The sequence below is a fragment of the Phallusia mammillata genome, chromosome 3, assembly GCF_965637545.1.
Source record: "Phallusia mammillata chromosome 3, kaPhaMamm4.hap1.1, whole genome shotgun sequence".
Classification (NCBI taxonomy): Eukaryota; Metazoa; Chordata; class Ascidiacea; order Phlebobranchia; family Ascidiidae; genus Phallusia; species Phallusia mammillata.
The window spans coordinates 19,162,675-19,175,358 of record NC_137254.1 but is presented as its reverse complement, the minus strand read 5'-3'; the positions used below and the strand labels follow the sequence as shown (position 1 = coordinate 19,175,358).

General features: G+C 34.7%; 1 protein-coding gene across 3 annotated transcripts; it reads right to left on the bottom strand.

Annotated features, from left to right (window-relative positions):
- Positions 1–2,922: 2,922 nt before the first annotated feature.
- LOC145218773 (uncharacterized) lies at positions 2,923–10,307 on the bottom strand. 3 transcript variants are annotated; one of them, XM_080086174.1, is made up of 8 exons: positions 10,120–10,307; positions 9,832–9,974; positions 8,521–8,634; positions 8,265–8,378; positions 7,785–7,937; positions 7,344–7,552; positions 6,847–6,998; positions 2,923–4,039 (listed from the first exon to the last, which is right to left on the bottom strand). In XM_080086174.1, exons 1-8 carry the CDS (start codon positions 10,254–10,256, stop codon positions 3,862–3,864), a joined length of 1,200 nt encoding a protein of 399 aa, XP_079942300.1. In that variant the 5' UTR covers positions 10,257–10,307; the 3' UTR covers positions 2,923–3,861. The 3 variants fall into 3 exon arrangements, with proteins under 3 accessions (XP_079942300.1, XP_079942302.1, XP_079942301.1); XM_080086175.1 differs by lacking the exon at positions 2,923–4,039 and adding an exon at positions 4,081–5,159; XM_080086176.1 differs by lacking the exons at positions 9,832–9,974; positions 10,120–10,307 and adding an exon at positions 9,054–9,248.
- Between the last annotated feature and the right edge of the window lie 2,377 nt (positions 10,308–12,684).

Here is a 12,684-nt window from a genome sequence, read left to right as displayed (position 1 = left end):
AACAACGTAATTTGCAATTTTTTGGACGGCAACAAAACTGAGCAGTTAAAAATTTTTTCATGACAGAATAGCCTCCTTGTACTGACTACTGACCACTTTGAACTTCCTCGTTTTTACAACATAAGCAATTACCAAATAGAATCTAAAAACTCTAGTTGAAAAAGTCTTCAGTTAGTAGCTTCCCTGGGACGACTCGTTAGCAAAACAAATAGCGTGCGCAACCGCAAATATTGTCACGTGACCAGTTAAAACCCAACGATTTGGTCGAGACAACAAACGGAAACTTTCCAAATTGGCTACTTGATATTATTGCCGCTGACCAGTTTTGTGACGTCATGTGTTGCCAATTGTGGAAGTGTCTGCCTTCTTTGCGCTTTAAATTAGCGGCGTGCAATTTAGTTACCTCGCGATCTGCGACCGCCATGTTGTTTTCATGAATACCAGACCGTGTGTGTAGGGCGTAGTTACGCGGCGGATACTACGAAGTGCTCCAGCTCACGCACCACCATTTTATTGGTTTATGATGCTGACCGTATCTTGTGTTTTGTTGGACATGCGTTTCTTGCATGTATTTTTTGCAGTATTTGTAAGCGAAAACAGTTATTGGTGTTTACTGTATATATTTACACAGTTCTGAAAAAAAATCATGGTTTAAAATACATCTGTTTGTTTTTAGTTATTTGGGGCAAACGTTATTTTTCATGACCACGAAAAAAGTTTATTCACCAACCTTTACAGCAGTGCCCATGCATCAAACACACCAAAATACAAATGAATGAAAACGAAAGTTGAACAGCGACTAAACAGGATCATTTTTAAGCCGCCATTGTTAAATTGTGGGTGAATCCCCTTTCTTGTTCGTCGTTGGTGCGATCAGCTGATCACAGAGCATCGAGCAAAACAGATGAGCGTGCCAGACGAAACGGATGAAATGAATCTATTTTGACAGGTGACATACTTGCGGTGGGAGCTATGTTTCAATTATTCGGAACGTGATAAAGTTGTGTTTTTGCCTGCTGATTTGCTGATTGCTGCGCTAAATTACTTCCAGGGCCGTGGAGAGTAAATTATGCTGGTGCGAAACATTTTCTGACCATATATCGAAAACAAGTCATATCTAGACATCTATTTGGAACACATAATACACGAATCTTCATAAGTATAATAACGACTAACGTACTAAATAGATGTAACAAGCCTATTCTTCTTACAGAGATAGATGAAACAAAGCTTTCTTCAAATATTTTGGCGAATGCTCATGATATGAGACTGCAGCAGACCGAAATGTCTATTTGGGCAGTAATATTTAAAATTGATGTGCTTTTTGAATGCTTTACTCGCCAATTAGCAGCAATCCTTTTATTTTCAGCTTTCAAGTGAACTATTTTTCTCCAAAAAAGGATGTTTAAATGCCCATTTCAATTTGGAACTTTGACGTTGATGGACCTCTTTACTTAGCCCAGAGTTGTAAGTTGGGCTGCGGTCTTATGGCTCAAGCTTAGAAAACAGGCTTGATTAGGACCAAACTTCACACTCGACCTAATTTAGGCCCTGAATAATACTCGGTTAATCTGGACCCGTTAGAACGAAACATTTTGGCCGGGTAAGGCGATCCGAAATAACCGATGTCGATTACCGGTAGTTAAAGCCTTATACCACGTTACAAATCTTTTTTACGTCAAGTTTTATCCGAATTAGGCTAAGACCCGGACTAACCGAATTCGGTTTAACTGAGCTAGCTAGGTTTCTTGTATTTATCAATGGCTCCAAAAAACGACTTTTCAGGAAAAATATTTTTTTTAGAATCTGCTTGTTGTTGTCATGACTACCTGGGAAAAAAATCTGCCGAATTTCACACCAATTCGAAAAAAACATGAAAAGTTTATCCGAAACCTAGTCTATAAGAAATAAGCTATTGCTGCTAGTCTATAAGAGGCAAAATTGCTACAGTTTTCCTGCCAGGTAGGCTATGGTTACCTAGCTGATATTGGATGTAAGCTGTAAAACCAAAAAAATTAAGCCTGTAGCGATTTTTAAATAATCAAAAAAGAACGCTTATTATCAAAGAACGCTATATGTAGCCTATGTAGGCATCTGTATCGTTTTTTTAAAAATCTTCTACAACAAATGCTACGTTTTCTGACAAAAATCCGTCCCAATTGATCTTTGCTAACTCGCTGTTGGTGTTTAATTGTGGACAGAACATATCCAATAGTGCATCTTGGAGATTAAAAAGCAAACAGATTTTAGGCCTTGCCAAAGATAGCCTAAAATAGAGCTTGTAAATAAATATTATGTCACGTCAACATGTGTATAGGCTACGTTTTACCGAATCAGCGACTTTTACTAAGATTCAGTTGCGACAGCATAATTTGTTGCAATTCGGCTAAATCGAATATTTTTCGGACAGAATTTGGGCGCGAAACTTGTTTTCGTTATACGAGTTCGTTACCGGGCCGTATAAATTTTCAGGCTGAAGGCTTTAAAACATTTTGCCCATGTATCCCGGCGATAATAAACTAATTTATGCATTTTCATTGTAAATATTTGTAGTTTTTGGCCGGTCCGCGATAAAATTTCAGTTTTAAAAACGGTCCGCAGTCAAAAAAAGGTTGCCGACCGCCGGTTTAGTCCACTTCTTACAAAAGATCGGTAATTCATTTGCAGGCTTGTAGCGACGGCCCAGACAACCTCACCACCCACAGAACTAAGATCATAATGCACCACACCTGTCCTGTTTACCAGCAAAAATAATTATTTGACAAAAGCTTAGGAAATGATGTCATAGATGTTGTTAACTTAATTTTGGCGATTCCGTGTATCTATGAATAAAATTGTATCATTGGTAGCTTCAAGCAGCCAAAGAAATAATAACCTTTGAACCACTGCTGTGTAACTCATTTAATATTTGCTTTCTGTTAGTGAAGTACACATTCAAATTCTACTTTATTGCACAATAATTGTGTTTTAGCAAAATAAACGAAACATTGCACCACAAAAAAAGTGATTAAGTGCTAATATTATCTATAGGATGCGAACTGGAATTAAGTTCCTACAGAGAATGACACAAAAAAGCAGAAATGCATGAAACGTGTTTTTCAAACTAAACACAAGTATTACAGAAAGCAATTGAGATGTGGAAAAATGTAAAAGAATACTGTCTGCAGCTTGTAAAAGAATAGTTTGAAAATACTGTTGTACACAACAACATCTTTGCATAAGTCAAAAATTAGTGGAAAAGTTGAGGATAAAACCTTTGCAGAACTTCAATGTACAGTTCAATTGCACCACACAGAATTACTTCACTTTGGGTCCCAAAATATCTTTTACATAAAGTTGTTGCTTCTGCAGAAATAGACCCATCAGCCAAAACTTGTTAATTATGCATTTTACAAGATACATACAGAAATGTTCAATGCTGTGAAGGTTTGAACAAAAACTTTTATACAACCCAAAAATATATGTGTTTTTCCAAACATTGCTTGAAGTTCAGAATTAAAAAAGACAGAATAGCATTTAAAAGTGTTGCCTATTGTACAGTGTAAGGTTTTACAGGCAGACAAATAAAATACCAAACATTATTGACACAACCTACAGTTATACTATACTGCCCCAATGGCCCACTGTTAAAATTAAAGAGAATTTGACCACATTAAATATTTTATGATGTATCCCCCAGATCATGTGCAAGGTAATATCAGCTAAAAAAGCTATATCTCATTAAACATTTCAAGGCGAATAGGTGCAAACAATCTCCAGGGAAGAAAAATGAAAGAGAAAAAGACAACTAAAAATTTAATTGTTCCCCTTTCAAAGGTTGTTTTAAAACTGCTAGTGATGTAAGGTAAACTAGTTCAGAGTTTAGGAGGTCAGCTGATAATAATCAACAAGAGCATTGCATAGTTTTTCCACATCATGATTGTTGTTGTAGACATTAATACTCAAGCGAAGCCAGGGCTTTCCGTCAAAACTGTTGAATGCTATCATAATGGAGCTCTTCTTGAAAAATTCAACAATCAATTTGTCAGCAGGTATTGCTCTTAAAACAAACAAAATAAAAATTTAGTGTAATGACACAAATTTTTGTTTGATAAATAATATTAGTATTTTGGAGTATTAAGCATTTTGCCAAACTAAACTGTGTTTCAGAATATCACAACTTTAAATACTTGTATTTAGAAAAAAATCCTGTGGGTTCTGCTCACCAAAACAGAAGTTATAGGCTAAAATGTCCTTGGCTGAAGTGAGGTTAATTTTATGCTTTGAATTTGTAGTGCATATTTCTATTGTAGAAATAACATAAAACCAACCATGTATGTTGCTTGATCCTGTACACACAACTGTTTTCAACTCAATATTTCAAAGTTAAAAGTTTTTATTTGCTGACAAATATGAAGATGCATGTTTTCTTATATGATACTTCAACTCTTTTTCACCTTTGAGCGAAAAAGGGTTTTCCTTTAAGCAGAAAAGTAGATATGTATTGACAAGAATTTTGAAAAAAAATATGTCCAAAAATAATCACACTGATGAGTTCAGAACAGACTGTACCAAATTTGTATTATTTAGCAACCCTTTTATTAATTTTGGTGTTCAAAAAGATTCCAGTGACAGCAAGTTTTGCAATAAAATTAAACCAATTCAACCACACCACACCTAATACCTCATACATCAGCAAAACACCAAACCAAGCATACAGTGATTAACATTGCTGTTTAACGCTATTCAAACAATGACTTGAGTAATTGACCAATGTTGTCAAAGATTAACAGGCCTCAGAGTTATCCTGTTCAGGTTTACTAAGACTCTTAATTACAGTCTACAGAAGAAAGAAATGGTTAAAACCATTTTAGAAGACGGTTTTATGAGCAACTATATGGTGGCAAATTTCAATGATCAAGCTAAGCTCTACTTTGTTTGTGTGCACAAACCCAACCTGGTTAGTTTCCATTCAACCTAACACCACACCACAAATCACAACCATCTCTCAAAGTTTAAACAAATCTAGCAAAACATCTCGCAAACGCAGATAATTTTCCCTGATGTTGTACACATTTGCACATAACCTCAGCCAGGTTCTTGAGTTAAATGAGTAAAATACTGTGTGTGTGGAATATCGTTTGCCAACTAACACAACCAGCTCATCACAAGACAAAGATCTGCAGAAACACATGAAATGACAGTCTATGGGTTTCAAACTAAAAATGTGACAGAATACCAGTTATATAGATGACATTTTTGACAACATTTAAGCAAACACCAACAAATTTGCAATTTTTTTCATTATTGAAAACTTATTCTAAGGTTGTAATTGGTACTGTTTCATACCTAACTATCAATATGTGCCATATGTATACTCAAATGATAAGGCTTGTTACCCATTTTGTTACCACAGGTTTATCACAGTTGTTGAACATTAAGATTGTTTTAGCCATATACAAATATGTGATGAGAAATCCACAAAAAACATACAAGTGACAGATAGGTTACTTTTTATTATACTTTGCTAAGCAAACTTTGGCTTGACTAAGACATGACATAAATGCCTCAACACAACTTGTTCTTACATGACCAGACAAGCCAGTCTTAATGTGGTAGTTAAAGCAATTTATTTAGTAATTTGATTCAGTTTCAGGTTCATTTTGTTGTGTGTTTTTTAAAGGCACTGTCAGTAGGGATATTAAAAGTAGAATATCAAATCCTTTGGATTCAAATCCAGTTAGGTTTAAATCCATTTTTGCCGTTTATATCGAATAATTTGAACTGATATAAATGTGTGCTCTTGTCGTAGGTAAAAATGTAAACACATGCATTAAGTTTTTATGTTGAAACCCAGTCATTGCAGTAGTTGCAAAAGACGGCATTGCATGGCTCGTCACAGTCAAATCAGCTAGCACTATACAATGCCATAACGCCAGGTCACGAGTCACTATAACAACGCTTTAATGATGGTGGTGCATTGGAGCACTGCAAAGATCACATTTTGTATTGCAATATTGCAGGCAGTTTATTGGGATTTAAAAATTATTCACCCAATGTCCCAACTTTGTTTGCAAGGGTGCCTGTTTTTGCAGTTGTTTTAAGTTAACAAACATTATATTTGTACAATAGGAAGTCTATGTCAGTCCTCTACCACCAGACAAATCAAACTACCTCAGCATGCTTTAATCATAGTTACTCCTAGCGGAGGAAATAAAAATCACTATAATTGGTTTTTACCCTTATGCTAGTTGTTCTGGCTTTGTGGATTTTGGGGCATTTAATTTCAATGCAGTTGTGCCAAGTTATTTCTCAATGTTTTTCTTTGATTTTTTTTATCATTTAAATTAAACATATGTTATTTAATGTGTAAAACTGGTCTACTTTCGTTGTTGTCAAGATTGATGATTGCACCGTTAAAAAATATATAAAAATTGGATTCGCTATTCTAGATTTTAAAAAATATTCTAGAATGCCCACTTATTCTACTTTGAACATCCCTGTTAGTTAGGCGAAATACATTTCTATATTTCATGATTTTCACTGACTGATTCTGTTACTTAAGAAAGATTTTTAGTTCTCAGTTATGTCACATATAATGTTTTGAAAAAAATCTACACCATAGTATTTCATTAACATTGCACGCTTGGCTCATTTTAGACTTGTTGTGACACAAACACATATATATATATATATTGTTTAAGATTAGCAATTCATTTCAATAAACATGATATGTGAAAGGGGACCAATAAAACCTATAAGTAAAATGTGTTATGCTAAAATGCCAGCAGTGTGGCAGTCCTGCAAAATACATATGTACTCTCGTTCTGTATGCTATAAAACCAAACAGACTGCTATTTAATGTACCTCAATTTTTCCGGTAATGGTGGCAGACCAATGACCCTCATAAACGGAGCTCTCATAGTATCAGGAATGTCAAGAGGTTTAGTCCCCAGGGCTTTACACAGCATTGGTATGGCCCATGAAAATATTTCTTCAGCATGCTTTTTTAAAACCTCCTTAAACAACAATATGCAAATTAGGAAAACTCTAAACAGGTAGATTTATTTTGAAAAACCTGCTCAAAGTTGTGGAGCTTATATTTTCGTAATAGTTTTGGTAATAAATACATGTCTGGTTCATTTCTGTATTACACTAATGCATTTAGATGCCCACATGTCTAAATTTTGATAAATTAGATTCATAAAAGTAAAATTGTGCATGTTCATTTTAGAATTTCTGTAATAAAGACATGGTGACTGAAGTTTTACTTCAAATAATAAATGTTTTTAAAAACAACAGATAATCAATAATAAGTTGCATGAAGATAAACTTTACAACATATTTCCAAAAGAAGTTCATACCAATCCACCAATGCCTTCATAAAATTGAACAGCCTTCGGAAGTGTGAAATGGTTTGAGGTATCTCGTGTTCCCATGTACGAGAATCTGTGGTGCATTGTTTGATGTGAACAGTTTGATGTCACAAGAGGCAGGATTTTCCCTTTGTGCTTCGGAGAAATCCAAAGGAATGCACAAGACCTTGCTGTGTAACCCCACTTATGGAAGTTTCCTGTTGAAAGCAAAAACGTACAGCTGTCTAAACTGTAGCAAAAAGTGCAATGTCAAATCAGGCATTTTGAAGCTTTTAAAATATAACAATAAATCATAACCGCTTGGAACGTTTGCTTTATATTGTATCTTCTAACAATTTTTCCCATTATACTTACCAAGTCTGTAGTCCTAAAAAGTGACACCCTTTCACAATTTGTACACACAGACAAAAAACACCACAATAATTGCACCTGCATAAAAATCAGCTTTAATAGTTTTCATGTTGAGTTTAAGCTGTCCTGGGCCATGTGCTCCATCAATAGCAGTCATAACCTTATGTTTCTCGAACACATCCAGGATTTTATCAAGTGGAAGAAGAATTGCTGACGGACTTGTAATATGATCTAGCAAATAAGTTCATAATTTCATCTGCTACACTAATATTTGTAGGAAGGTTAAAATTTGATTCAACTAATATATGTATATGTATAAGGGGGTATAGGAAAGTGTATTACATGTATCAGAAGTATGTATTATAACAGTTTTTATGTAGGGGATAACTCACAGGTACTGGCACTAACTTTATTGATGGCAAAAGGCTTCAATTTATAGTTAACACATCTGCCCAATTGAAACCAATGATAACCAAGCTCAAAACAATATATATATTAACTTCATGCCACTTGTTTTTAGTTGTGCACTGTCTTCATCTTTACATATGCATGCCTTACCTATGACAGCAATTTTAACACTGGTGTTTTCAGACAAAAACTTGTCATACATATCCACAATTTGGTCTTCAGACTTAATAGGAAGAGGTACATCAAGGAGCCGAGGAACAATGCCTGTTTGACACAAACTAAACTGTTTGTTTTGTTTTAGCAACAAAATCAATAATATTAGTTAAAAGATTAAAATTACTCTTGCACCAAATTAGTTTGAATGTGTACATGAGTAAAAATTACAGTTTTACACACTAAACAGCACCATGTGTTTGTTGCAGTTCATCAATTGTGTTTTTGATAGCTTGATATGAATGTGAAGTCAGTAAGATCTCATCTTGTGGCTGCAGCCTCAGCGATTTTAGGACAGTGTTGATTCCTGACAAGCAGTAAAAGAGTCAGCAACATAAAATTCAGTGCTATAAAAAACTTAAATGAGCAGCATCATGATTACATATCAAAATCAGAATACTTGCTAATTGTGCCAGGGTGCCCTAAAGACCGAAGTGACCAAAAAGAAAGAATTCAGATTTAACAGAATAAAAGTGTCTCTTTAAAACCCTTTTCTTGCACATTTACATCTCACCATTTGTTACAACATTTCACTATCTAATTTGCTTGCCTGACCATTCTATAGGGATGTTGGGTGCTTGGACCGATAGAACAACTACCGTAATTTTCCGTGTATAATGCGCAAAATTTAATTAATTTATTGTCCTAAAATCTAGGGTGCGCATTATGCATGGGTACAACCATTTTTGAAGAAAATCTGCCTCGAAATAAAACTTGAAATCAGACCTTTCTTCTTGTTTGTTGTCAATCGCGCATCACATTTAGCCATCCTGCCCAACACACTTAGTCAGTAAAATTCATAATTGACGACACATCGTTTGATGCGATGGTGCAATCCTTGATGGTGTGTTATTGTCAAATACTGCACACTGCCCATTTAGCGACAACGTAAATGGGGTGATATCACTGCCGATATGCAACGGATCGAACTAAAATTTTGTATATAAGTTTGAATTTAACTATTCTGATTTTTAGGTATTTTAATCTGATACATATTAAACTTCATTTGTGTTTTAAAAATAAAAATGTTCTCTGCAAGTATTAAGATCGGTTCCGCTTGAACGCGACCAGTAAGATCTCGTTTGCTGTCACGATGTACCCTACACAAATCCTAAACATTTTTCGCTATCGAGTTTGTGAGCGCATGCGCAGTGATACTGACCGGCAGAATAACATCCGGTTGTTTCAAAAGATGATCTTTTTTCTGAAATAATTTTACGTTTACGGATTTAAGAGTAAAAATTTGGGTGCGTATTATACATGGGTACAGGCTTTTTTCCAGCATCGACATGCCATTTTTAGGGTGCGTATTATGCACGGGGGCGCACTATACTTGGAAAATTACGGTATACTTAGGTGCATTTCCATTTATTTTACACAGAAATCAATAAAAATAGAACAAATGCACCGAAAGATAGACAGGGTAAGTGGCACTTTTTTTAATACTATAACCACTCGCAAACTTCACTTTTCATAATGAAAAAAAGCTAAATGTATGCATTACCTGTAGTTGCATTATCAATCACAAAAGTATCAGCAATGTCTGCCCCCACAAACTTTGCTGCAGCTGTGATCGTTTCTGAATAATTTTGTTCATATTTCACGCGAAACCAAGTATCTGGAAGCTGCTCTTGTTCTTGGAGAAGTCTACAATATATTTATACATTACAGTACTTTAATCAGCAAACAAAAAAATAACCAAAAAAACGCTCCAAAACATGTGTGTGTTATTATTGAAAGAAATGCGGTTATAAAGAACCTTTATGCTCATTATTTCTGGTACATTACTTACTCAATCCGATAGTCCAAAATTTCATTTGGGGCCAGTCCATATGCACCATGATTAAGCATCACTACATCCTCTTTTTGGCGAAACAGCTTTCTCATTTCATCACTCCCAGGTTTGGGGTAAGTCCCAGAATTACACATTGTGATATATGCTAAAACTTTAGTTGTAGAAAATTACAGTTAACATGTTCAACATCCATGCATAGTTTGTGCCCTTTACTTTGACAAGCTTTATAGCGTCTCAGCATTGCAGATGAATATTTATTTTAGCACAAGTGTGCTGCAATAGTTTGTTTCACAATAGGAAAACAACTCATTTCAACTCAAACCATCCATATCATTATAGTAAGCATAACCTAATGATTAAGTTGAGTTTAGCCTATATCAGGTGTGGCCAACACGTCGATCGCCACTAAATTCTCCACTACTAATCAACAGCTTATTAATTAAAAAACAAATTAAATAACATAAAACAGCACTTCTGACATTTTGACACAACACGCAGATGTGCAATAAGACAACCCCTATGTAATTGTCACTTTCTTTGTTGCGTAACAATTGTTATTTTGGCAGCAAATTATGTTGTAACAACTGCAATGTTTGTCGTCACAAGTTGAGTATTTGCGTTAACGAAGCAATTGCTATTGGTTGGAGAAATTTAAAACTTTAAAAGTTCCCACTGGCTATACTAAGATAAAAATTATATACATATGCGACGTTTCATAGTTGTAAACACTAGATGATGCTTGCCAATAAAACCCATGCCTATAAATATGTGGTAAATGTCAAATATTGCGTTATTGCTTTAGTTAGTGGCAGCCTAAATTACGACTGATCAGTCAATCGCGTACAATTGAGAAAAATTTTCGTCGATCTTAACGACTAGCAAGTTGGCCACCCCTGGCCTATATATTGTAGAAAATGTTTTGGTAAATTTTTTAAGTGTTTGCTAGTTTGGGAATGTCATTCAAACATTTTGTTGTTGTTCAACTCATTCAGTATCAGTGGAGCAGTCTTCAAACTTTTTTCCAAAATCGCCACCTTCAGTTTAAACCTAATTTAATTGCTAATATAACACAAAGGGCACATTTCACAGAATTTTAATGCATCTAAGAATGTTTGTTCATGGACAAGATATATTACAACTAAGCACAAACATTTGCCTTCTTTTGTTGTTGAAAACAATGGGGCATTACTTTAATGAGAAAAGTCCTATACATTCAACATCAAATTACCCTACATTCCCCAAATTAAACGACACAAATAGGCATTTTAGGAAGCACTAGTATAGGCTTATTGGAAGTGTGAAAGTGAAACAAGCTTGAGGAAAAAGTAGTTACTGTTGTATTTTAAAACGTATGGCCCATCACCGTACATATTATGCTATGTACTACATAGCCTTATTAAAGCGTCCCCTGTGGCAAATTAAATGCCCAACCTTGCTCTTAAGATCACAAAAAGTATAAACAATCACCAGTAAACACAATATATGTATTTAATAGCAGGATGTTTAAGCTGATGCACCCCTTGTCCCTGGTGTTTGTTTGCGAGATGCACAATATTTGTTTGTAAGTTAAAGTAAGCTGAGTCCCACAATTCTTGTACAAATTTATACTATCAGTAATGTTGAAGTTGCCTCCCCTTTAAAGTAAAACCGCCTCCCAACTTCAAAACATGTCACCATTACTCCTCGATTTAAAGCAGTGGTCTAAAACCTTTTTTTAAAATGACACCAATTTAAGAGAAAAAAATCAGCATTTGCATGCGACCCCATATTTTTCCGATGGGGAGAAAAATGTTTTAAGTAATACCGAAACTAAAAGTTTTTTCATAAAATATTAGATTTCAGCATGCATTATTACGCTCAAATGTCAGAACCCAAAAGTTTAATTTTGCCAATCTAAACTTTAAAGCTCACAAGTTTACAGAAATGAGTAAATTAATTAATTAATGTTTACCGGTACCCGTTGTAATATTTTGGACACAATATGTCATTCATGAGGCTCTATGGTGTAACAATGGGTTGGACAACTTGTGCTATATATAGATTTGGGTTGCAACTGAACGGTTTTTGATTATTGCATCACAATGATTAGATTGTGACTGAGGTACCGAGCTGTACTGCAAAACATGAGCAAAGGTTGTAAACTAGAAAAAAAACGTATCAATTTTTGGTCATAAACGCAAACGCCAATAAATTGAATTTATAGCGACCCCACTGAGGGTCGCGAACCACAGGTTGAAGACCACTGGTTTAAAGCATCATGTTAGGTGAGGAATGATTTGCAGTTGTGCACAAGTTAAAATGACATCATAGAAAAAAAATTCCCAGTTAACAAAGCATTTAACAAAATTATTTTTTCATTAGATTGCTTTAAAATGAGACAATAAAACTATTTGTTCGCTACACATACTTCCTTTCTTGCTTTTCTGTTAGTGTTACTGTTATGATTGATTTTCTGTCTATTCTGCTTTTTTCCTGTTCACATTTTTAGCGCTTAAAAAATTAATTAACATACGTTGCTTTGTACGTAAATTATAGATGCTCAAACAATATTAGATGAAAGTA